The 27,604-nt window shown below is 40.1% G+C and overlaps 1 protein-coding gene across 1 annotated transcript in view; it reads left to right on the top strand.

Annotated features, from left to right (window-relative positions):
• Positions 1–26,568, top strand: part of ZYG11B (zyg-11 family member B, cell cycle regulator) — an 87,980-nt gene extending 61,412 nt beyond the window's left edge. The window contains 9 exon segments of the mRNA XM_006149383.3: positions 782–846; positions 7,620–7,719; positions 7,926–7,976; positions 12,601–12,762; positions 12,872–12,919; positions 16,967–17,164; positions 17,310–17,362; positions 19,419–19,516; positions 25,381–26,568. Of these exon segments, the coding sequence (XP_006149445.1) occupies positions 782–846; positions 7,620–7,719; positions 7,926–7,976; positions 12,601–12,762; positions 12,872–12,919; positions 16,967–17,164; positions 17,310–17,362; positions 19,419–19,516; positions 25,381–25,571 (966 nt within the window). The 3' untranslated portion in view covers positions 25,572–26,568.
• Positions 26,569–27,604: the final 1,036 nt, after the last annotated feature.

Genomic DNA, 27,604 nt, shown 5'->3' with positions numbered 1-27,604 from the left:
GTGCGGCAGGGGGGGGCGCCCCCGGCTGCGGCCCCCCCCCCAGGGTGGGGGCCAGGCCGTTCCAGGCACGGGGCTGCGCATCAGGGGCGGGAGCCCCCGCCGCGGGGCCCCCAATCAGTCTTTATTTTGAGGCCAATGTGTAGAACTCTAGCCCTGCGTACTCAAGGTTAGAGTCAAGCTATCTTCAAAACAAGCTGGCTTCAATTTCTTGATGTTTTGTTACCAGGCAGAACTTTCAGCCATTGCTTTTGTCATCTTCTCCATTTCAAAAAACACAAAAGATGGGGCCAGCAGATGGCATGGTGGTTAAGGTGCTAGACACTCTCACATGGCCAACTGCAATTCGAGTCCTGGACCTGGTATCTTGCTTTCTTGCTTTCTCTCTCTCTCTCTCTCTTTCTCTGTATCTCTCTCTGGTCAAATATAAAATAATGACTAAATAAAATTAAATAAATAATTCTTACACACACACACACACACACACACACACACACACACACGACAAAGTTACTTAATAGGCCACCAGGAGGAAGGGAAATTAGCTGGAATTATCCAAATTTTTATCCTATTTCTCATCTAATGTAAAAAAAAAAAATGTGCAAGTGAACTCATATAGGTCCAGTGGAGATCTTTTAACAGCAGGTAGGCAGAATAAAGGTTTTAAGAAGTAATTTATTTTTCATCAAGTCTTCTTTCTTTTTTATAATAGATACTAATTTGGGTTAAAAGATCACAAAATTATATTTTATTCAGGGATTTTTTTCTCTCTTTGATTCTTTAGTTACAGAAGAATTGCCTCCTTTCACTTTGCAGTGACCGGATCCTTCAAGATGTTCCATTTAACAGGCAAGTGATAGACCTAGAGTTTTAAATGGGGGAAAACAGAAATTTAGAATTCTGTCTTGTGTCTTTTCTTACCAGTGTAGATATCCTTGAGATAAGATTAATTGAATAGATGGGATTGTGCGTTGCTTTATAAAATGCTAAATCTACTTTTTCTAATTTAGTGCTTTGATCATCATGCTAGCATTTCAGCCCCTTTTATCATAGCCCTTTGATTAGAATTATATTAGTGATAATTTTCAGACTATCCACACAATAAAGTGGGCTGTGAACGTCATTATTCCCAATCAAAAGATGAAACTGAAGCATGTAGAATTCAATGTCTGGTCTGTGTTTTTGTGACTGATAACCGTAAGACTAGAAAGACCCAGGTCTTCTAATTCTAGGTCCAGTGTTTTTTACTCTATCACATACTTCTTATCATTACTTAGAATCAATTTATCAAAGAAACTTTTTTTTTTTCTAATAGGTTTTTGCCATAGGGCATGAGAGGGAAAATGAGAAATCACCCGTCAGGCGGGGATAACTATGCCACAATCCCTTCTTCTCCATTCTTTTTCTGGGATTTTGGACACACACACATGCCTGGTGTGATTTTTCAATCTACCAGGTCAAGTACTCAGACCACAGTTAGCCATGTGGGTGTCTAGTGCCTTAAGTACCATATTACCTGCTGGCCCATGGAAGAAACTCTTCAAGTAGAGATTAAGAAAGGTCATGTTGGGGCCAGCAGATGGTGTGGGAGTTAAAGGAACTGGACTCCCACATTGCCGACTGCAGTTCAAGACCCGGACCTGGCGACATGCTTTCTCACTTTCCCTCTTGCTTTCTTGTTCTCTCTCATTCTGTCCCTCTCTGGTCAGATTAAAATAAATAAATAGGAAACCAGCAGTTAGCGTAATGGCTATGTCGCTGGACTCCCATGTAGTCGACCGCGGTTCGCGTCCCAGACCCGGTGGCTTAACACTCATGCCGGGCTGGGAACCAGCAATTAGTGTAATGGCTATGTTGCTGGATTCCCATGTAGTCGACCGCAATTCACATCCCGGACCCGGTGGTTTAAAACTCACACCGGGTGTGTGTGCGTGCATGCCCAAGATCCCAAGAGGAGAATGGAGAAGGGATTGCAGCATGACCATCCCCCCTGGGGCGTGATTTCTCGCTTTCTATCTCTATGTCTCTCTTTGTCTGTCTGGCGAGCGCACGCACCCTATAGCGAAAATCTCTCCAAAAAAATAAATAAATTTAATAAATTAAATAAATAAATAAAGTTAAATTAAAAAGGGACCAGCACATGACATAATGGCTACGTTGTTGGACTCCCATGTAGTTGACCACAGTTCGAGTCCCAGACCAGGTGACTTAAACTCATGTGAGGCACATGTGCATGTGTGCCCAAAAATCCCAAGAGGAGAATGGAGGAGAAGGGATTGCAGTGTGACCATCCCTCCTGGAAGGTGATTTCTCACTTTCTGTCTCTCATTCTGGTGAGCACACTCACCCTTTAGCAAAAACTTCTCCAAAAAAAAAAAAGTTAAATAATAAAATAATTCTTAAAAAAAAGAGAGAGAAAGGTCATGTTGCTGGATTTTGTTCATTAGAAAGGGATCTCTCATTTTCTTTCTTTTTTTTTTTTTTGAGAGATTTTTGCCATAGGACCTGTGCGATAGGACATGTGCGCTCGCCAGGCAGACAGACAGAGACAGAGAGACAGAAAGCGAGAAATCACTCCCCAGGGGGGATGGCCACGCTGAAATCCCTTCTCCTCCATTCTCCTCTAGGGATCTTGGGCACACATGTACACGCGCCCGGTGTAAGTTTTAAACCACCGGGTCCAGGACTCGAACTGTGGTCGACTACATGGGAGTCCAGCAACATAGCCATTATGCTAACTGCTGGCCCCAAGGGATCCCTCATTTTCTAAGATATGATGTGGGAGCTAATAAAGTGATGGTTTTTTTCCCTTTTTTTTTTTTTTGTTGTTGTTGTTTTAGGTTTTTGCTATAGGGTACTTGTGCTCATCAGAGAAAGAGAGAAAGGAAAAGTGAGAAATCAACCCCCCAGGGAGATTGACCACACCGCAGTTTTGGCTCCTCCATTCTCCTCTTATCCCTCATTTTCTAAGATATGATGTGGGAGCTAATAAAGTGATGGTTTTTTTCCCTTTTTTTTTTTTTTGTTGTTGTTGTTTTAGGTTTTTGCTATAGGGTACTTGTGCTCATCAGAGAAAGAGAGAAAGGAAAAGTGAGAAATCAACCCCCCAGGGAGATTGACCACACCGCAGTTTTGGCTCCTCCATTCTCCTCTTGAGATTTTGGGCATGAATGCACACATACCTGGTATGTGTTTCAAGCTGCCAGGACCTAGGTTCAAATCTCAGAGTCAGCTATGTGGGATCAAACACCTTAACCACTATGTTATTTGCTGGCCTCTTAAAATACAATTTTTTATTTTTTTATTGTTAGTTTTTTGCCATAGGGTGTGTGTGTTTGCCAGAGAGTGACAGTAAGAAGGAAAGGAAGAAATCATTCCCCAGAGAGGTTGGCCACACTATAATTCCTTCTCCTCCATTCTTTTGGGATTTGGGGCACAAATGCACATGTGCCTGGCATGATTTTCAAGCCACCGGACCTGGCATTAGAACTGTGGTCCGCCATGTGGGAATCCAGTGCCTTAACTACCATGCCACCTATGGGCTCCAAAATACAACATTTTAATGCCAGCATTTTTTTCTTTATTTTTTGCAGTAAGGCTTATGCTTTTGTTAGAGACACAGAGAGAGGTAAAGTAAGAAAGTAGCCCCCAGTGGGGATGGCCATGCCACAACTACTTCTCCTCCGTTCTCCTTTTGGGATTTTTGAGCTTGTATGCACACATGCTGCCCACTGGGTTTCTCAGCCTCAATCTGACACTTGAACCACACTATTGGCCATGTAGGATCCAGCTGCCCTAACCACCAAGCCACCAGCTGGCCCAGTGGTTATTTTGATAAGAATGTTTTTGTTTAAATTTGCCAGACAGTGCATGCATTTGCTGGAGAGAGAGAGAGACAGAGGGAAAGTAATAAAGCATTTCCCACAGTGCTCACACTACAATCTGTTCTCCATTTTCTCTACCTTTCGGAATTTGGGGCCTATCGCACATGGGCCCAGTGGGTTTCTCATGACTCTGGGTTTGGGACTCAAACCGCACAGTCAGTCTTGTGAGATCCAGCTACCTTAACCACTATGCCATTGGCTGTCATGAAAAGTATTTTTATATGTCATGATTTAATGAAAAGTATGTTCCTCAAGCAGCAGTTTAACTGTAATATATTTGTATAATAGAGTGCATTGCTATCTGTTATGGCCAAGAATGAGGTGTTCTATTTATTAGTTGTAATAAAAATATGGATAAAAATAAAACTATACAAATCTCATGTCAATTACTACTTTAATTTTTAAAGAATTATTTTGTTTAACTTTATTTATTTATTTTTAATTTGACCAGAGAGGGACAGAGTGAGAGAGAGAGAGAGAAGGAAAGTGAGAAACCAAGCCGCTAGGTCCAGGACTCAAACTACGGTCAGCCATGTGGGAGTCCAGCGTACTTAACCACCACGCCATCTGCTGGCCCCAGATTACTACTTTTATTTTATAAATAATCAGCCTCTGTGGCCAGCACTGTAGCACAGTGGTTAAACACAGTGCATCAGAAGCCAGGTTCTACATGGTCAGCCACTATTTGAAGCACAGCTTGGGTAGCTTGAAAAACATATATCTACATGCATGCCCAGAACCCCAATAAAAAAGAGTAATGGAGGAAAAATAATTGCAGTGTAACCACTCTCCACTGGGGGGTTACTTTCTCTCTCTCTGATGAGTGCATGTGCCCTCTGGCAAACAAACAAAAAACAAACATATTCAGTATCTGTGCTAGTCATAGCAGTGAAATCAAAGATTGAGAAGATAGTCATTCTCCTAAAGAAGATTGTAATCTAGTTCAGGGATTGGTGAACAGTGTTTCTTTTTTTTTAATTAAGTTATGTATACAGTTTTATTTATCATTATTATTACTTTTTAATTTGTACAGAGCACATATGCTTACCAGAGAGAGATGGACAGAGAAAGGGAAAGTAGGAAAGCAAGCTACCAGTTCTGGGACTCTAACCATGGTCAGCCATGTGGGAGTTCAGCACCTTAACCACTACATCACCTGCTGGCCCCTGTGAACAGTTTCTTTTCTTTTCTTTCTTTCTTTCTTTCTTTTCTTTTTTTTTTTTAAGAATTATTTAATTTGGGATCTGGCAGGTGGCACACTAGTTAAGGGCACTGGACTCCCACATGGCCAACTGTGTTCCTGGACCTGGCAGCTTGCTTTCTCACTTTCCCACTCTCTCTCTCCAAATTAAAATAAATCAATAAATAAAGTTAAATAAAATAATGGCTATGTTGCTAGACTCCCATGTAGTCGACTGAGGTTTGAGTCCCTGACCCCGTGGCTTTAAATCACACCGGGGGTGGTGTGTGTGTGTGTGTGTGTGTGCCCAAGATCATGAGAGGAGAATGAAGGAGAAGGGATTAAGGCGTGGCCATTCCCCCAGGGGTAATTTCTCACTTTCTGTCTCTCTGTCTTTCTGGTGAGCGCATGTGCCCTATAGCAAAACCTCTCCAAAAAAAAAATAAATAATTAAAATAAATAGATAAAGTAAAAATCAATGTAAGTAATTTTTACACTATATAGTTTTTTATTTCTATTTTACTGTATTTTTGGTGTTTTTTTTCTTTTTTTTAGAGAGATTTTTGCTATAGGGTGCATGTGCTCACCAGAGAGACAGAAAGCAAGAAAATAACCCCGAGGGAGGATGGCCACACTGTAATCCTTTCTCCTCCATTCTTCTCTCAGGATATTGGGCACGCATGCACATGTGCCTGGCATGAATTTTAAGCCTCCAGGCCCAGGACTCAAACTACGGTCATGGGAGTCCTGCGACATAACTGTTATACCATCTGCTGTTCCTTGTTTTTTCTTTGGAACACTTGCTTATGCACATGTATATGAGGAGTAAGGAAATGATCACCCTCCACAGGGTCTGGTCATTCCTCAATACTCCCCCAATCCAGTCCTCTAGCCCTTGGATGGTACACTCACACATGGCTGTGGGATATCTCTTGCTAATGGTGGTTGGCCTGTGGGACTGCCTCCTCCTGAGTAGCCCATCACCAAAGTACCACTCAGCTATGAGCCAGCCCTTATTATTGTGGTTTTTCTTCCATTCATGATTGGTCAGATCCACTTTTGTAAATCCCATGGACAGGGAAAGCTGATTGTATTTCAATCAAGCTGCCTCTAAAGGATATGATGTTCTTAATTATTTAATTATTTAATTATTATCATTTTTTAAAAGAATTATTTATTTACTTTTATTTGTCATTATCATTTTTTAATCTGACCAGAGAGAGAGAGAGAAGGGGAGAGTGGGACAGCAAGCTGCCAGGTCTGGAAACTGGTCAGCCATGTGGGAGTCCAGTGCCTTAACCATCATGCCACCTGCCAGCCCCATACTTTATTATTATCATTAAGTAGAACTAGAATTTAAACAAATTAGAGTGATTAGACAAATCTATATTCTCAACCACTTGGCTGTACTACCTCCTAATTGTGGGAATTTGTGGGGTTCAATGGGCAGTCCACTTTACAATAAGCATAGGGTAAATAGAAAAAATTTTTAAAGTTCTGGGCCCATACTAGAGTTCTAGTAATGTATTCTGTGAGTACAGGAATGACACATATCTAATCTTCTGACACATATATTTATTATTACTGTGTAGTCACAAATTGAAGAGAAAGCAATAGAGGCTGAGAAGTCCACTAGAAATGTACTATAGAAGATGACCAGTAATGGGTCCAGTCAGAGATGGCCTTGAGAACAGAAAGAAGGTAGCAATAAATTTGAGAGAAGGTGCAGAGCAGTAATCCACCTCAGTATAACCTTTCAGCCAACATCTTAAGCATGGCTTATCAGTCAGTCACTGTATTTTTTTTTTTTTGGAGAGGTTTTAGTTATGGGGCATGTGCGCTCGCCAGACAGAGAGAGAGAGAGAGATAGAAAGCGAGAAATCACCCCCCAGGGGGGATGGACATGCCGCAATCCCTTCTCCTCCATTCTCCTCACGGGATCTTGGGCACTCACGCACACGCACCTGGTGCGAGTTTAAGCCACCGGGTCCGGGACTTGAACCATGGTCGACTACATGGGAGTCCAGCGACATAGCCATTACACTAACTGCTGGTCCCCAGTCAGTCACTGTATTGAGTGTTTGACATAAAAGGCTAAATAGATATTGTGTTCTTTCCCTCTTAGTAGCTCATAGGCCACTGGGGGATCCAGGTGGGTCTAAAGATGGTCACAGTTCAGGGACCAGCAGTAGCTGGTTAAGAGCGTTGGACTCCCACATAGTTGACTGTAGTTTGAGTCCTAGACCTGGTGGCTTGCTTTCTCACTTTCCCTTTCTCTCTCTTTCTCTGATCAAATTAAAAATAATAATAACAAATTAAAAAAGTTAAATAAATAATTCTTAGAAAATGTTTTCAGAATTGATAATGAACGATCATCTCCAAAACCCTAAATGTAATTGTTGTTCTTTTAGTTAAGAGGAATTTTTTTCTTTGTCACCTACTTAAACTGTAACATCAGTTTGAAAATACCCTGACCAGATGGAGGAAAAGGGACCGGCGCTCTCAAACTGCCCGGGCCTCCAGGATTTAATTTATGAAAACCCTTTGTGTATTTTCAGGTTTGAAGCAGCCAAGCTTGTCATGCAGTGGCTGTGCAACCACGAGGATCAAAACATGCAGCGGATGGCAGTTGCTATCATTTCCATCCTGGCTGCCAAGGTACCTGAACCCTTACTGAGTAATTTTCTGTGGAAATCATTTCTCACTGCAGTTGTTATTTTCTGTGTGCCAGGCTGCATTCAGTATAGCAGGATTTCAGGTCAATCAGAGATTTCAGTCTGACCTTTGGCATCTGTTAAAATGAATAATGTTAAATTTACCCTACTGAGTTCTTGGACATTTATGTTATCTTATCTTGCTTGCAGCTTTCTACGGAACAAACTGCACAGCTTGGTGCTGAGCTATTCATTGTCAGGGTAAGTCTATTTTCCTTCATGTAAGCTACTATATAGTATTTGTTTTTATTGTTTTATAGGTAGTGTTGTGTATCTTCTAGCTTTTTAAAAATTATCTTACTAGGGCAGGCAGGTGACATGGTGGTTAAGGGCACTGGACTCCCACATGGCCGACCGAGTCCTGGAACTGGTGGCTTGCTTTCTCACTTTCCCTCTATCTCTCTCATTCTTTCCCTCTCTGGTCAGATTAAAATAAAGTACAATAAAAAATAATTCTTTAAAAATTATTTTATTTAACTTTATTTATTTATTTATTTTACAGAGGTTTTTGCTATAGGGCACGTACGCTCGCCAGAAAGACAGAGACAGAAAGACAGAAAGCAAGAAATCACCCCCTTGGGGGGATGGCCATGCTGCAATCCCTTCTCCTCCATTCTCCTCTCGGGATCTTGAGCACACACACACACATGCGCCCAGCATGAGTTTAAGCCACCGAGTCCAGGACTCTAACTACAGTTGACTACATGGGAATCCAGCGACAGCCATTACGCTAACTGCTGGTCCCTATTTATTTATTTTAATTTGATCAGAGAGGGATAGAGGCGGGGAGAGAGAGAGTGAGAAAGCAAACCACCATGTCTGGGATTCAAACCATGGTTGTCATGTGGGAGTCCTGCACCCTTAACCACCATACCACCTGCCAATCGCTCTGACTTTTTTTTACAAAATTATTTGTTTTTTTCTGTGGCCAGCAGTTGGCATAATGGTTACGTCACTGGACTCCCATGTAGACAACTGTGGTTCTAGTCCTGGAGCCAGCAGCTTAAAACACACCAGGTGTGTGTGCATGCTTTCACAAAATCCCAAGAGAATGGAGGAGAAGGGATTGTGACATGGCCATCCCATCTAGGGAATGATTTCTTGCTTTCTATCTCTTTGTCGCTGTCTCTTTGGCAAGCACACGCACCCTATAGCAAAAATCTCTCAAAAAAAAAGAATAGAAAAGCAACCTAAAAAATTATTATTTTTTCTTTTTATAAAAATAATTATTTAATATGGGGCCAGCAGGTGGCAGGCATGGTGTTTAATAAGGTCACTGGACTCCCACACAGCTGACCGCAGTTCGGGTCTTGGACCTGGTAGCTTGCTTTCCCACTTTTCCTCTCGTTTTCTCTCTCTCTCTCTCACTCTGTCCCTCTCCGGTCAAATTTAAATAAATAAATAAAGTTAAATGAAATAATTCTTAAGAGAGAGAGAGCAGGAAAGTGAGAAACCAAGCTGCCAGGTACAGGACTTGAACAATGGTCAGCAATGTGGGAGTCCAGCACCTTAATCACCATGCCACCTGCTGGGCCAAATTATTATTTTTTTATTTTGACCAGAGAGAGAGAGAATGAAAGAGAGAGAGAGAGTGAGAAAAACCTCCAGGTCCAGGACTCAAACTGCTAGGTCCTGTTGGAGTCCAGCACCTTAACCACTATGCCACCTGCCAGCCCAGAAAGACAGAGATAGAGAGACAGAAAATGAGAAATCACCCCCCGGGGGGATGGCCACACTGCCATCCCTTCTCCTCCAGGCTCCTCTTGGGATCTTGGGCATACATGCACACATGCCCGGCGTGAGTTTAAGCCACTGGGTCCGGGACTCGAACTATGGTCGACTACATGGGAGTCCAGGGACGTAGCCATTATGCTATCTGCTGGTCCTGGCAGTTTGCTTTCTTACTTTCCCTTTCTCTCTCTGTCTCTCTCTGGTCAGATTAAAAATTGTCATAATAATAACAAATAAAATAAAGTAGTTTTAAAAAAATTTTAAGTTTACCTACTTACTTCTTTCATAACTGAGGTAGATAGAGCGACAGCACCCTCGCAGGGTCTTGATGCCACACTCCACCACCAGCCTCAACCAGCCCCAGATTATGGGCATGCCTGACATACTAAGGAAGGTCTCCAGGCACAAATCCAGAACCTTCCCATTGGATCAGCCTTGGAGAGCATCATGCATCATGTTTCTGGCCTTTAATTGTTTTTTTTCCTAAGCTTTTTTTTTTTTTTTCTTTTTAATTTTTGAGAGCACATGCTCGCATGTGAGGGGTCATATGGGTATCCTCAACAGTCTGTCAGGCTGCAGTCTCCTCCCCAACCCATGTAAACCTGGATTATTTTCAGATCGGCTAGAGATCCAAACCTGCAGTTGGCAATATCACTACCACCACTGTTATTGACTGTACTACAGAGGCTGAACCTCATTTATTAATTTCTTTTTAGCCACAGTTTGCAGATGGAGAAATAAAAAATTTAAGTTGCGAAATTAGGTTACATAGTCAGATACGAAATTTATTTTTAAGCTTAGGTAGCTTGATTTTAGTTCCATAGTCTTAGCCTCTATGATAGTAAATCACCTACTTTTTCCTAGATGTTTATGTTCTTAAAATATTTTTCCTGAGGACCTGGTAGGTGATGTGGTGGTTAAGGGCACTGGACTCCCACATGGCCAAACATGGTTCAAGTCCTGGACCTGGTGGCTTGCTCTCTTTCTCTCTCTCTTGCTCTGTTCCTCTCTGGTCAAATTAAAAATAAGTAAATAAAGTTAAATAAAATAATTAAAAATGTATATTTTTCCTGATTACACAGTATTGCCTTATATGTGTTTTTTTTTGTTTTTTGTTTTTTTTTTTTTTAATTTTGCTGTAGGGCTCATGTGCTTGCCAGAGAGAGAGACAGACAGAGAGAGATAGACAGTAAGAAATCACACCCCAGGGAGGATGGCCACACTGCAATCCCTTTTCCTCCATTCTCCTCTTGGGATCTTGGGCAAGCACACACACACACGCCCGGCATGAGTTTAAGCCACCAGGTCCAGGACTTGAACTGTGGTCATCTACATGGGAGTCCAGCGATGTAGCCCTTATGCCATCTGCTGGTCCCACTTTATGTAGTTCTTAAACCATTTACATTTCAAACTTAAATTTTTTAGGGTAAAGCTTTGATAGAAAAATTTATAGTTGGAATTTCAAAGCTATTATCTTCTTTATATCCAATAAGGATTTTGTCTCTTATCATTATATGTAGATTGCCCTTTCTTTTTTTCTTAAGGAGAATTTGGAGTTAGAATTAGAATATCCATGGGACCAGTAGATGGCATAATGGTTACGTTGCTGAACTCCCACGTGGGCAACTGTGGTTCAAGTCCCAGACCTGGCAGCTTGAAACTCATGCTTGGCACGTGTGTGCATGAGTGTGCCCAGAATGCTGAGAGAATGGAGGAGAAGGGATTGTGGTGTGACCATCCCCCCCCCAGGGGCTGATTTCTCGCCTTCTGTCTCTCTCTCTCGCTGGCAAGCGCACATGCCCTATAGCAAAAATCTCTAACAACAACAACAACAAAGAATTGGATTGTCCAGGTCTTACTTTCTTTTACTAAGTAGACTATGATCAAATTACTTAATATTTCTCAAATTCAATTTTGCCTCCTGAATAATGAGGATATTAATACTACAATATAGGGTATAATTTGCTGATGCATAATAAATATTAACTTAATTTCCCACTTTATTCCTTGACATTTTTATCCTAGGATCTGAAATAAATATATGTTATGACTGATTGGGTAAGACTTAATCATTTTCGGGGCCAGCAGGTGGCGTAGTGGTTAAGGCTCTGGACTCCCACATGGCCAACTGCAGTTTGAGTCTTGGACCCAGTGGCTTGAAACTCACACCAGGTACATGGGCTTGCATGCCCAAAATCCCAAGAGGAGAATAGAGAAGAAGGGATTGCAGCATGGTGATCCCCTCAGGGGTGATTTCTCACTTTTTCTCTCTGTCTCTCTCTGTGTCTCTGGTTAGTACATAAGCCCTACAGCAAAAAAATCTCTCGTAAAATAAAAGATTTGGGGCCAGCAGGTGGTGTGGTGGTTGAGGCACTAGACTACCACATGACTGACTATAGTTTGAGTCCCAGACACGGTGGCTTGAAAATCACAATGAATAAATAAATAAATAACTGTTTTTTAAAAAAGGTTTAATCATTTTCTCTGTAAGTATTGCTTACAGGAGATTAGATTATAAGTGTGTCAGAATAATATACATAAATAATAGTATTTATGAAAAATTCAATTCTTTTTTCATTTTGAAGAAAAAGTTTTGTCTAATATATTGGGTCGTCAGAAAGTCATGACACATCTTTGCGTAGAAAACTACATCATGACTTTCCTGACGACCTAACATAAGAATTTTAACAGGAAATACTTTAAACTATGAAACTTATCTTCATGGATTTCTGAGGATTATTAATAAACACAAATTATGGGACCAGCAGATGGCATAATGCTTATGTCGCTGGACTCCCATGTAGTCAACTGCAGTTTTGAGTCCTGTACCTGGTGTCTTGAGGCTCACGCTGGGCACATGTGCATGCGTGCCCAAAATCCTGAGAGGAGAATGGAGGAGAAGGGATCGCAGCATGGCCATTCCCTCTAGGGGCGTGATTTCTCTCTTTCTGTCTCTGTCTCTCTATCTCTTTCCAGTGAGTGCATGTGCACTATAGCCAAAAACAAAAACAAAAACAAAACTCTCTCAAAAAAAACCCCAACAAATTATAATAACAATTCTATAATAAAAAATTGTATTTTTTTTTTCTTGCAGCAACTTCTTCAAATAGTGAAGCAGAAAACCAATCAAAATTCAGTGGACACTACATTGAAGTTTACCTTGAGTGCACTTTGGAACCTCACAGATGAATCCCCAACCACTTGCAGACACTTTATTGAAAACCAAGGATTAGAACTCTTCATGAGGGTTTTAGAGGTTATTATGGGAACTTAGCCTATAATTTTAACATTGATTTATTTATTTAAGCATGTATTTATTATGTTTGGTTGTTCAGGTAGTTACAGGTTTCTTTTTCTTTTTACAGTCTTTTCCTACTGAGTCATCCATTCAGCAGAAAGTTCTAGGACTTTTGGTAAGATATATGCATTTCTTGCTCAATTCAAAGTTGTTTCTGAGGTAATACATTGTTGCTGGTAGGAGACTGTTCCATGGCCTGGTGGTTAAGGGAACTGGATCCCATATGGCCCACCATACAATTTGAATCCTGGACCTAGATGCTTGAAAAACACACTGCACATGTGTGTTTATGCCCGAAATTTTGACAGGAGGGAGAAGTGGAGGAGAAGGGGTTGTAATGTGACCATGTCCTGTGGGGGTGCTTTCTCTCTTTTCCTGTCTCTCTGTCTCTGGCAAGTGCACTTGCCTTCTGACAAACTTTTTTTAAAAAAAAGAGAAAGAAAGAAAAGAAAGTTGCTATGATATTTGACTCCATAGTTCAAATCTGAGACCCAGTGGCTTCAAAAACACACTGGGGGGGAGAGGCAGGTGGCATGGTGGTTAAGGGTGCTGAATTCCCACATGGCCAGTCATGGTTGGAGGCCCGGATCTGGCAGGTTGCTTTCTCACTTTCTCTCTTTCTCTCTCACTCTCTTGCTCTCTCAGTCTGTCCCCTTCTTGTCAAATTCAGATAAATAAATAAAAGTAAAAGTTAAATGAAATAATTCTTTAGAAAAAAAGAAAAATACACTGGGTACGTGTGTATGTATGCCCAAAATCCTAAGAGGAAAATGGAAGAGAAGGGATTGCAGCATGGCAGTCCCCCCAAAAAATTGAATTTATATAGAGAAGAAAATGGTGATATAATGTCTAAAATGAAAAATGCATTAGTAGGGATTATTATAGGTTAGATATTGCATGAGAAGAGACTACTGAATTGGAAAGCATAGCAATAGTAAATATCCAAACTGAAGCAAAAAAATAAAAGTCCAAAAAAATTTAAAGAGTACAAGTGAGCTCTGAGAAAATTTTCAAGCAGATTAATATGAGAGTCTTCAAAGAGTTCATGAAAAACAAATATTATTTAAAAAACCACATAGAGGGACCAGCAGTTAGCGTAATGGCTGTGTCACTGGACTCCCACGTAGTCAACTGGGGTTCGAGTCCCACACCCGGTGGCTTAAACTCAGGCTGGGCACATGTGCGTGCGTGCCCAAGATCCCGAGAGGAGAATGGAGGAGAAGGGATTGCGGCATGGCCATCAGGGGAGTGATTTCTTGCTTTCTGTCTCTCTGTCTCTCTCTGTCTTTCTGGTGAGCGCACGCGCCCTATAGCAAAAACCTCTCCAAAAAAAAAAAGAGAAAGAAATAACAACTGAGGGGCCAGCAGGTGGCATGGTGGTTAAAGGCACTGGATTCCCACCTGGCTGACCATGGTTTGAGTCCTGGATCTGGCAGCTTTCTTTCTCCCTTTCTGTTTCTCTCTCTTTCTGTCACTCTCTGGCCAAATTAAAGATAATAATAATAATAATAAAAATAAATGGAATTATAAGTAAATAATTCTTAAAAAACAATAACAACTGAAAAATTTCTAAACTTACTAAAAATTATGAAACCATAGCTCCAAGAAGCTCAATGAATCCCATATATAGGAAACGTAAGTTAATTACACCAACACATCAAATTACTCAGTTGTTGCTAATCTTAAGTCTTTTTTTTTCCATTCCAAAGAATTAAATCATTTACTGATTATACATGATAATGGAAGATACACAAGCTTCATTCCTATCTATTTTATCTGGTACCATTATTCAATTCAGATATATTGCATAGCATGTGCCAACAAACATTTTTCAATAACCAAATTATGACTTTGCTTGGGTGAACCTCTGAATGAACTTCAGGCCACAATAACTGTTGGTTCAACTACACCAATGTTTCTGAAGGCAACTGGCTTCTCCACCCAAGCAGGTAATAATGATTATTTAATTTTAAAATGGGACCTGGCACCACCCTGAAGGGATTCTAACTTCACACTGTTGGAAGTTTACCAAGATGGCTTCAGAGTAGACTAACTTTACACAGCACATTTTAAAAAAAGACACATTTATTCAGCGTCATGATCAGACTATTACATTTAGCAATCAACAGCATGGGTGCAAAAAAGAAAATATATATTAAAATCCTTTGTTGGAATGCTTTACACTTTCCACAGAATAGAAGCTAAAATAACCTGTTATACAATTAGTCATAAATACAGTCCTCATACTTTTTGCCTATACACATGAGTCTTGTTTAAAACATGTCTTCTTTGTAGCAGCTAGGCTCTGCCACCACTGTGCTTGACTAAGTTCACAAATCTCTTGTAACCTGTAGCTTCCCTGACCCTTCTCTGGCTCTCCTCTCCTGCTAAGCTTTGTTTCCTGGCAGTTAATTAAAACCTTCTGCCACTGCCATAGCTACTGCTGCTGCTGGAATTGCCATAGCCACCTTGATTTCATGGTTTGGCAAAGTATTGGCCTCCACCTCCATAAGGACCAGAGCTTCTGCCTCCAAAGTTTCCACCCTTCGTGGGTCCAAAATTTGAAGAATGATTGTTATAATTGCCAAAATCATTGTCGCTTCCACCACCTCCAAAATTGCTTCCACTACCACTCAAGATTCTGAGAGGAGAATGGAGAAGAAGGGATTGCGGTGTGGCCATCCCCCCTGGGGGGTGATTTCTCGCTTTCTGTCTCTCTCTGTCTTTCTGGTAAGCGCACGCGCCCTATAGTAAAAACCTCTAAAAAAAAAAAAAAAGGGACTGGCAGGTGGTACAATGGTTAAGGTGCTGAATTCCCACGTGACCGACCATTGTTTGAGTTCCAGACACGGAGGCTTGAAACTCATGTTGGGTTCATGTGCATTCATACCCAAAATCCTGAGAGAAGACTGGAGGGGAAGGGGTTACAGCTTGGCCATCCCCCAGGGGGATGGTTTTCTCACTTTCTCACTGTCTGTCTGTCTCTGTCTCTGGTGAGTGCATGCCCCTATAGCAAAAATCTCTCTTTAAAAAAAATGAGAAATTTACCTTTTATGTTTATTCTCATATTTCTCATACTATTCTCTCTCACTCTCCTTTTCTTTTTTTTTAAAGATTTTTTTATCCTGGAGCCAACAGGTGGCATGGTAGCTGAGGCACTGGTCTCCCACATGGCCAACCACAGTTCAAATTCAGACCAAGCAGCCTTAAAATCACAGCAAATAAATAGATAAATAAATAAATTTTTTTAAAAAAAGATTTTGGGGCCAGCAGGCGGTGTGGTGGGAAAGGAGGCTGGTGCTGGACTCTCCCACATGGCCAGCTGCGGTTTGAGTCCTGGACCTGGTGGCTTTCTCTCTCTCTCTTTCTCTCACTCTGTCCCTCTATGGTCAAATTAAAACAAATGAATGAATAAATAAAGTTAAATAAAACAAGTATTTTTTAAAGAAAGATTTCTTTATCCTGTAGATATAGTGGTGGTGAATTTTCTTTTTTAAAAGAATTATTTATTTAATTCCATTTATTATTATTATTATTATTATTTTTTAATTCAACCAGAGAGAGAAAGGGAAAGTGAGAAAGCAAGCTGCCAGGTTTGAGACTCAAACCACAGTAGACCATTTGGGAATCCAGTGCCCCCAACCACCATACCACCTGCTGGCCCCAGGGAATTTTCATTCAGGTTTTATTTGTGCAAAAGTCTTTTATTTTACTTTCGTTTTCAGAAGATAAAATTTTGCTTCACTATTGAAGTCTTAAGTGGACATTGTTTTCTGTTGAATCATTGAGTATGTTTATTGTCAAATTTGGAAGAAATCCGGCCATTATTTTTTCATAATCTTTTTCCATATCCTTTCTCATCTCCTCTCCTTGGGACTCCCAATTACAAGTAATTAGGCTGCTTGAGATTGTCCCACAAGTCACAGAAGTCCTCTGTTGGCTTTTCTCCCAGTCTTTTTTCTCTTTTGCTCTTTCTGTGGAAGGGGCTTTTTCTTTTCCAGTACTTTGTTTTACAAAGTTTTGCTGCTTAGTCAACCTGAACTATGATCTGTTCTTCTTCAGGATCACCTTCCTGCATTGCCTGTTGCCCAGTGTCTGAAAACTGGACATCTCATTCATTTACAACACATATTACTTTAATTTTTACTTTCTTTTTTTCCAGAACAATATAGCTGAAGTACAAGAATTGCATTCTGAATTAATGTGGAAGGATTTTATAGACCACATCAGTAGTCTACTACACAGTGTTGAAGTGGAAGTCAGCTACTTTGCAGCTGGAATTATTGCCCATTTAATATCCAGAGGTGAACAAGCTTGGACGTTGAGCCGTAGCCAGAGGAATTCTCTTCTGGATGATTTGGTAGGATCATTTGATGTTTTTTGGAAGCTTACTAACTAACAGATAAATAATATTCATAACATTTAAAATATCATAGCCTCATAATGTAAATATGCAATGTTGGATAAATATTACAATTCTTTCTTATGTGGCATCTGTCTTCCAGCATTCAGCTATTTTGAAATGGCCGACTCCAGAGTGCGAGATGGTCGCATACAGGTAATTAGCACAATTGTTAATATTAAGCCAGTAACTTAGTCATTTTGCTTGCCTAGAAATCATTCCTATTAAATGTATAATTTTTTCCTCAGTCATCTATCTTAATACATGCTTTAAAAGAACCAAAGTAATTGGGACCAGCAGTTAGCATAATGGCTATGTCGCTGGACTCCCACGTAGTCGACCGCGGTTCGTGTCCCGGACCCGGTGGCTTAAAACTCAGGCCGGGCACGTGTGCGTGCATGCCCATGATCCCGAGAGGAGAATGGAGGAGAAGGGATTGCGGCGTGGCCATCCCACCTGGGGGGTCATTTCTTGCTTTCTGTCTCTCTGTCTCTCTCTATCTGTCTGGTGAGTGCACGCGCCCTATAGCAAAAACCTCTTAAAAAAAAAAAAAAACCAAAGTAATTGACTTTTTTCTGCCATTTATCACTTTTCATTCCTTCTTTCATTTCACATTTGTTAAAGACAAGTGCCTGCAAATCATTCTATGTTCTTGAAATTCAAAGGTGAACAAGACACGGTACACAAGACTCTTATCTATAGCCTACTGAGGGAGATCAGATATGAATCAGATATAATTCACCATTATGTTAGATGTGCCCAGAATGTTATGAAATAGAAGATGGAAAGCACATAAATCTACACTGGAAAATGGTATAAAGTTTCCAGAGGGAATAAGCTGTAAGCTGAGTTTTGAAATATAATTAAGTAAGGAGGCCAGCAGATGGTGTGGTGGTTAAGGGTGCTGGACTTCCACATGGCTGACCACGGTTCAAGTCCCGGACTTAGCAGCTTGCTTTCTCACTGTCCCTCTCTCTCTGTTTCTCACTCTTGCACTTTGTCCCTCTCTGGTCAAATTAAAATAAATAAATAAATAAATAAATAAAGTAAAATAATTCTTAAAAAAAAAAAAGATAACTAAGTAGGGGCAGGAGATTGTAGAAAGAGAAAGCAGTGTATTGATTGAGAAAGTCTAAATAGCTTGAACAATTGAAGGAACTACAAGTAGTACCAGATTCTTTTGGGGAAATAGTTTAATAATTTATTAGAGTGCTTACTGGATGCCTGGCTTTGTTTTTTGACATTTATGTGACTTGGTAACTAAGTTACTAATTACCTGGATTATACCAGGTTGCTGCATAATTAGTTTTGTCTGTTTCATAAATGCTAATGCTGCCAACATTTTCAACCTCTCTAACTTACGTTTTACCTATTTTTGTTCAGACTAGGCTAATTTTAGACCTTTTTCATGGTATTCTACCAGTTATCACCTAACTTTTCCATTTCTAAGTTTCCATATGGTGGTCTGGTGGTCTTCAAATGTGTATATTTAAATCAAAAAAGTGCTTTGAAAATTATTTTCTCTTTTAGTAATGTGTTCTAATAACCCTTCAGTTTTTGTACCATGACATGTTCGAATACAATCCTTGATAAATAGCTAAGAGAAGGAAAATATGTTCTGTACCTCCTTCATAATAGTCTAGAAAAAGGAGGAGGACGGACCAGCAGATAGCATAATGGTTACGTCGCTGGACTCTCACATAGTCAACCATGGTTCGAATCCTAGATCCAGTAGCTCAAAACTCATGCCGGGCGCATGTGTGTGCATACTCAAAGTCCCAAGAGAAGATTGGAGAAGAAGGGATTGCGGCGTGGCCATCCCTTCTAGGGGGTGGTGGTGGGGATTTCTCTCTTTTTGTCTCTCTGTCTTTCTCTGTCAGGCGAGCATATGTGCCCTATAGAGAAGAAAAATCTCTCTTTAAAAGAAAAAGGAGGAGAAAACTACTAAAATGAAAAGTTTAGGAATTATTGCTTTAAAAACTGAATGCTGGGGCTGGCAGGTGGTATGGTGGTTAAGGTGTTAGAGTCCCACATAGCCAACCGCAGTTCAAGTCCTGGACCTGGCAGCTTGCTTTTTCACTTTCTCTCTCTCTCTCTCCCTCTCACGTAAATTAAAAATAAGTAAATTAATTAAAGTAAATAAATAAATGTTTTTAAAAAGTAAATGCTAACTATAGGATATAACTTATATTCTTTGCTTTTGAACCTTTAGGTCCTTTAATCCATTCTTCCCATTACTTGGCTGTTTCACAACACCGGGAGTCCAGCTGTGGGCAGTTTGGGCCATGCAACATGTCTGCAGCAAGAATCGTATGTACCAAAAAAGAGAACTATGCTTTTCTTTTTCAAGTGAAATTTTATTTTACAAGAAAGCTATTTCTCAACTGTGTATTGAAGTGATTTTTTTAAAAAATGCAATTTGCTATAGGGCAGTATGTTCACCAGAGAAGGAAACTGAAAAAAAATTCCATGGCGGGAGAGCTACACTGCAACCCTTTCTTCACCATTTTCCTCTCAGAATGTTGGGCACACCCCCTCAACATGTCTTTTTTTCCCAAAAAGGTTTTTGCCTTAGGGCGTGTGTGCTTGCTGGGAGACAGAGACAGTGAAAGGGAAAATGAGAAATCACCTTGGCCCTAGGGATAGTGGCCAAGCTACAATTCCTTTTCCATTCTCTTCTCAGAATCTTGGGCACGCACACACATGCCCCTGGTGTGATTTTCAAGCCACTAGGTCTAGCACTAGAGCCGCTGTCGGCCATGTGGGAGTTTAGTGACATATTGCTATGCTATCTGCTGGACCCAGACTCTGACCTTTTTTTTTTTTTAAAGAATTATTTTATCAGGGGACCAGCAGGTGGCATGGTGGTTAAGGAGCTGGACCCTTCCACAAGGCTTATTTTCTTACTTTCCCTTTCTCTCTCTCTCTGTCTCTCTCTCTGGTCAAATTAAAATAAATGAATGAATAAATAAAATTAAATAAATAACACATTTTAAAAAAATGAATGATTTTATTGGGGCCAGCAGGTTGTGTGGTGGTTAAAGTGTTGGGCTCCCACATGACTGACCACAGTTTGAGTCCTGGACCTGGTGACTAACTCTCTCATTTCCCCCCCTCTCTCTCTGGTCAAATTAAGTAACTAATATTTAAATGTTAAATATTTAATTCAATTAGTATTAAATATTGATTTATTAATTATTTTAATATAAAATAATTGGTATTTAAATATTAAATACTAATTTGACCAGAGAGAGGAAAGAGAGAGGGAAAGTGAAAAAAAAGCCACCAGGTCTGAGACTCAAACCATGATCAGCTCCCAGCCATGGGAGCCTAGCACCTTAGCTACCATGCAACCTGCTGGTCCCAGGACACTGACTTTTTTAAAAAAGAATTATTTTATTTAACTTTATTTATTTACTTACTTATTTTTAAATTTGACCTGAGAGGGTCAGTGCAAAAGAGAGAGAGAGTGGGAGTCCAATACCCTTAACCACCTTCTGACCCCTATTTATTTATTTTAATTTGACCAGAGAGGGACAGAGAGAGAAAGAGGAAAAGTGAGAAAGCAAGATACCAAGTCCAGGATTCGAACTGCAGTTGACCATGTGGGAGTCCAGCACCCTTAACCACCATGCCACCTATAGTCCCCAAAGACACTGACTTTTAAAGAGACATTTTTCTAACTTCATGGAATTTAAAGATGAAAAACCCACAGTGGGTCCATTTGTTGAATAAAGTCTTAAGTATGGAGCCGGCAGGTGGTGTGATGGTTAAGGATGCTGAACTCCCACATGGCCAACAGCAGTCCGTGTCCCAGACCTGGTGGCTTGCTTTCTCACTTTCTTTCTCTCTCTCATTTTTTTTCCCTCTCTGATCAAATTAAAATAAATAAAGTTAAATAAAATAATTCTTAAAAAAAAAAGTCTTGGGACCAGCAGGTGGCATGGTGGTTAAGGCACTGATACTTCCACATAGCCAACCATGGTTCTAATGTTGGACCTGGTACATGCTTTCTCACTTTCTCTCTCTCTCTCTGGTCCAATTAAAATAAATGAATGAATGAATAAAATTAAATAAATAATTTTTTAGAAGTCTTAAGTAGATCTAGTGTTTATAGTACATTACAATGCTCATTCTTCATTAACCCAAAATTTTATTGTTCATGATCTTGCACTTAGCACCCATGGTTACTGGAGAAGCAAAACAATTTAAATCATGTTCCGTATTAGGTTTTTGTTTTGTTTTTAGGGAGTTATTTGCTATAGGACACATGTACTTGCCAGAGAGACAGAAAGTGAGAAATCACCCTGCAGTCCCTTCTCCATTGTCCTCTCAGGGTCTTGGGCATGCACACATATGTGCTCGGCATGAGTGTTAAGCCTCTTGGTCCAGGACTCAAACTATGGTCAACTACATGGAAGTCCACTGATGTAACCATTACACCATCTGCTGGTCCCCAATATTTTTTTTACTATTGTGATACAACTCTTTTTCAGTTATTTATTAATATAAACTCATTCCACAAATAATTTGACACACATACATAGAACCATTTTAATAGTAAAGTATAAATTAAACTTTTTTAAGGATTATTTTATTTAGGGACCAGCAGTTGGCATAATGGCTATGTTGCTGGACTCCCATGTAGTCAACCATGGTTTGAGTCCTGGACCCAGCGGCTTAAACTCACCCTGGGCATGTGTGCCTGCGTGCCCAAGATCCCGAGAGGAGAATGGAAGAGAAGGGATTGCAGCGTGGCCATCCCCCCTGGAGGGTGATTTCTCTGTTTCTGTCTCTCTGTCTCTGTCTGTCTTTCTGGCAAGCCACGTACCCTACAGCAAAAACCTCTCAAAAAATTTTTTTTAATTTAACTTTATTTATTTTAAATCTGACCAGAGAGTGACAGAGGGAGAGAGCAAGAGAGAGAGAGGGAAAATGAGAAAGCAAGCCACCAGGTCCGGGACATGAACTGAGGTCAGCCATGTGGGAGTCGAGCGCCCTTAACCACCATGCTACCTGCTGGCCCCCTAAATTAAACTTTTAAAATTAAAAATCAAGATCAGGTCCAGCCGGTGGTGTGGTAGTTAAGGTGCTGAATCCCATGTGGCCAACTGAATGGTATGAGTATAGGACCCAGTGGCTTGAAAAATAGGCTGGGCATGTGTGTGTGCATGACCAAAATCCTAGGAACAGAATGGAGAAGGCATTGTGGCATGGCCATCCCCACTGGGGAAGGGAGGGTGGATTTCTCACTTTCTTTCTCTCTTTGCTTCTCTGGCTAGCACATGTGCCCAATAACAAAAAAAAAAAAAGAAAGAAAGAAAAAAGGAGAGAAAGAAAAAAAGCAAGCAAGCAAGCAAGCAAATAAAATATTTAACATTTTAAAAAATTGCATTGGCAGTTTGAGTGCCACTAAGTTAAAACAAAAGCATGGGGAGCCAGCAGGTGGTGAGGTGGTAAAGGCACTAGACTCCCACATGGCTAACCACGGTTCAAGACCTAGACTCCTGCAGCTTAAAGATCATGCTGGGTGTATGTGTGTGCATGCCCAAAATCTCGGGAAGAAAAGGAATTGTGACCTGGCTGTCCCCTATGGGGGGGGGAGAGGCGGATTTTCACTTTTCCTCCCTCTGTCTGTCTCTGGTGAGTGTACTTGCCCTATAGTAATAAAACAAAAACAAAACCTCTAAAAAAAGAGGTCTATTTTTAGATTTTTTGAGCAATCTCCACACTGTTTTCCACAATGGCTATTCTATACATCCCCACCAAAATTGATTAGGGTTCTCCTTTCTCCACAGCCTCATTAGTAGTTGTTATTGTCTTTTTCGTTGTTGTTGTTTTTATTGTAGCCATTCTGACTGAGGTTGAAATATGTTCTCATATTTTTTATTTTCATTTCCCTTATAGAGATGTTGTACATATTTACATATGCTTTTTAGCCTTTTGTATACCTTCCTTTGAGAGTTGTCTGTTCAGACAACTATTTATTTTTGCCCTATTTAGCTTTCATGTGGCCTACCTTTGAGTTAGATTATTAGTATTTTGCAGATGAACTATTTGAGTTCCTTATAAATTCTAATTGATAATTCCTCATTAGAAGTATAGTTTGCAATTATTTTCTCCCTTTCTGTGGGTGGTCTCTTTACTTATTGTTTCCTTTGCTGTGCAGGTGCTTTTTAGCTTTTGGTTTGTTTTAGTTTTTTTGTTTGTTCATTTTTGCCATAGGGTGTGAGTGCTTACCAGAGAGCAGAAAGAGCAAGAGAGAGGGAAAGTGAGAAATCACACCCACAGGGGATGACCACACCACAGTTCCTTGTCCTTTTTCCTCTCAGGATTTTGGACATCCATACATACACACCCTAGGGTGTTTTTCAAGCCACTGGGTCCAGGACTAGTACTGCATAGTCAGCCATGTGAAATCCAGCCACCTTAACCACTATGCTACCAGCTGGCCCAAGTTGTATAGTTTGATGCAATGTCAATTGTCTATTTTTTTTTTTTTTCACTTTGTGGCCCTAAGGTGTAGTTTTTATCATGGTAATATTTATATTTTTATTTTAGGTTTTGCCATAGGGTGTGTGCACTCATTGGAGAGACACAGAAAGACACAGAGAGAAGGAAAGTGAGAAATTAGCACCCAGTGGGGGATGGCCACATTGTAATCCCTTCTCTTTCATTCTCTACTTGGGATTTTGGGTACATATGCACACATACCCAGTATGATTTTCATGTTGCCTGATCCAGGACTCAAACCACAATTTGCCATGTGGGATTCTGGCACCTTAACCACCATGCCACCTGCTGGACTTATTTCTCATGTGGTTTTATCCTTTAGTATTGGTTGGATGGTTCATTTTAGTTTTGGTTCTGGTTGAGTGCAGTATTGAAGTCTCTATTTTCAGTCACTAGTGGTGGTCATGGGTTTTCAGGCTCTCGGTAAGCTACAGGTGGGTAGATTCCCTTGTTCTAATGACATTAAGCTGCTCTGTGGGCTGGTTGCCTGAGTTGTCAGATCCTACGTCCTCTCCTCTTGTGTGCTTTCTATTTCCTGAGAGTGCGCCTGAAAGTTTTGGTACTTGGATGCTAGCTCATTGTCTTTGATCAAAGACCATTCCTTAGCTTGTGTCAGCCCTATGCCATGTCGATATGACCATGGTACTGGAATGACCATGGTACTTCAGGAATATGGAAATTCCAAGTTCTTATCTTGATCATATTGTGAGTTCAACTATAAATCAGCTCTGGTGATGGTGCTGTGCAGTTGAGGCAGTGGAGAGTCCAGTGTTCTCTCTGTGGCTGTTGCTCTGTGCATCTCTTTATGATGAACATGTGATCTGTATTACCCTGTTGCTCTCCTGCCATTTAGGGAATGCTAGGGTCCTAAGTTAAAGTAGGGAGTTTTGGAAAGATGTCTTGCTCATTTCTCCCCCTTGTGGCAGGTCTGGTCATCTCTGGAGCCTTTCTGTGTTTGGAAGATAGACTTTTTTTTATATCTAGACTTGAGTTTTGGTGCCTCAGAAGCATTTCACAGTCTTCCTATTGGGTTCCATGTCTCACCTTATTACTGTACTCAAAGTGTACATATTTATCCAACATTTTTATCCTTTCTTCTTGGAGAGAATCTATGTTGGGTATCCCTAGTCTGCCATCTAGTCTTCCTCTGATTCTGATCTTAGTGTCTTTTTTTCAAGATTGTCTGTATATTTTGAAGATAGGATGACAGCAACAACAAAATTGACTATTATTTAGGTGTGCCCCTTGCACTGTAGCATACTATCATAGAGGTGTTTATCAAATTGTAGCTCATTAGTGATCAGTAACAAAACAGCTAAAATTTGGGGCCAGCAGGTGGCATGGTGGCTAAGGCTCTGGATTCCCACATGATCAACCACAGTTTGATTCCCAGACCCCATGGCTTGAAAATCACACTGGGCATATGTGTATGTGTGCCCAAAGTCCTAAGAGGAGAAAAGAGGAGAAAGACTTGTGTGGCCATCCCCCCCAGGGGGTGATTTCTCACTCTTCCCACCTCCGCTGCTGTGAGTGCGTACACCCTACGGCAAAAACCTAAAAAGAAAAGCTGAAATTTAAGTGGAAAAATCTTCTAAGAACTTACTTTTATGTTGGATAATTTTTATGTTTTAAGAGAAGCTATTTCTCCTGTTCTCTTTTAGCTTCAAGGTATTGCAGCATGCTGATAGAAGAAGGTGGATTGCAGCATTTATACAACATCAAAGAACATGAACAGACGGATCCCCATGTTCAGCAGATTGCTGTGGCTATTCTGGACAGCTTAGAAAAACACATTGTGCGCCATGGGAGACCACCTCCCTGTAAAAAGCAGCCCCAGGCCAGACTAAATTGATAGCCATAGGTAATTAGATTACTGAATCACAGGAACCCTTTTTGTGACTGGTCCATTTGGAGTATCTTATACTTTGTGATGTTTTTGAGGGTCTGTGACTAGAGTTATGGACCAGTTTGGGATTGACAATGTACAGTACTGCCCATGTGAACAGTCTCTAATTTGTCTTGTGATTTTTAACTTATGAGGCAAGAAAGGTCCCTTCTTTCATCATTGCCTTTTAGGAAATTTTCCACATCTTTCAGTGTTTGAACTTACCTGTGCTTGAGATTCTACAGTTTTATGATAAAGTTTGCACGAACCCTTAGGCCAGATGGATTTTTCTGACCTCAAAGTCCCTTCTGGTCAATTTGCAGCTTCATTTAAGCTGTTAAACCTGATTTCTGGCACTGCTTCGGTTGTAAATTTTATACTGCTTCTGTATAAAATGACTTTATTGTCTGTGTATCTTTTATAAGAGGTCCTCCTTAGTGTGAAAGAATTGAAATCTGAGTCATCTCATGGAAGCTACTCATTGGCAGGAGTCTGGAAAGCTGACAGAAGATATATTAGAAAAACTATTAAAGGCGAACAGAGTTTAGAAACTAGATATTGCTTTCATATTGGACAGGCTATCCTTCTGGAGCTGACCTCTCTTGAGGCAGTGAGCAGAAGCTTGTTCTCCATATTTATACCTGGAAGCATGGACTATTACTTCCTTCACAGATTACTGGTTACTCATTAGAAATAGTTCCCCAGGCATCACAGTGAAAAATATTACAACATCCTGTGTTAAAGACTAATCGTCTGAATCTCTATACGTCATATTGTGAAATTGTGGATTTTTAAAAAATTGTTTTCAGTTAAAACTTGCCATTCTTTTCTATTTCAAAGTCATTTTTGTTCAGTGGAATAGAGACTACACATGGTGTTAATGTGTTCAGTTAAAATACAGTTGACAACAGTAAATTTTGCCATGAAAATATAACTTTATTTAAAATTTAACAAAATTTTCTTTTATTCAAACTACATGTATCTTCTTAATGTGTTCATATTTGAAAAAGATGTTCTCATCTCACTGCCAAAAATGAAAGAGAAAAATCAGATTATTGTTAATGTTAAAATGGAGTGACTCTAGTTGCACTGCATAAAAGGAAATATTTTTGATGGATTATTTTTAGACAATTGCCTTTTCTTTAAGATACCTGACACAGTATAGCAAAAAAATCTGTTATCTTTATCTTAGTAATAGCACTTAGGAGTCACCAAGAAACTTAATATCCATTTAAAATTCTATTTTACAAATAAGAATAATCTGTAATCTAAGATCAGTACATTTTTTAATAGGTGGCCAAATTGTTCTCAATAGAAATTTTACATGGATGGCTTAAATTACAGTGATTATTCAGAAACATTTTAATTTAGAAAGGGGCTGGTTTATTAGAGTGCTTTTTTTTTTTTTTCCTTTAGGTTTTTGCCATTGGGTACATGTACTCACAAAGACAGAGAAAGAGAGAGGGAAATCACCTCCCAGGGGGATGGCCATGCTGCAGTCCCATCTTCTCCCTTCTCCTCCTGGAATTTTGGGTACACGTGTGCACATACCCAGCATAATTTTAAAGCTGCCAGGTCTGGGACTTGAACACTGGTTGACCTGTGTGGGAATCCAGCACCCTAATCATCATGCCACCTACTAGTCCCACTTATGACATTTTCGAGACACCTGTTTCATACCATTATTACAGTAATCAGACTTGAATTTTTTGGAGAGTTCTTTCATGGGGATGAAAACTGAGTTAAACTAAAAGAAAGGTATTTAGAACCATTATATACCATATTACATTTTGGGTTAATTCTCACATACCTGTTTTTTTTTTTTTAAGTAATTTTTTCTTTAATTATTAATTTTAATTTTATTTATTTCTTCATTTATTTTTCTCTGACCAGAGAGAGACACACAGAGAGAGAGGGAAAGTGAGAAAGGAAGCCACCAGGTCTGGGACTCAAACCGTTGTCGGCCATGTGGGAGTGTCCAGCACCTTAACCACCATGCC

Source organism: Tupaia chinensis, unplaced genomic scaffold, assembly GCF_000334495.1.
Source record: "Tupaia chinensis unplaced genomic scaffold, TupChi_1.0 Scaffold000259_1, whole genome shotgun sequence".
Taxonomy (NCBI): Eukaryota; Metazoa; Chordata; class Mammalia; order Scandentia; family Tupaiidae; genus Tupaia; species Tupaia belangeri.
The sequence above is the reverse complement of the archived record's forward strand: the minus strand, read 5'-3'. Positions and strand labels throughout refer to the sequence as shown.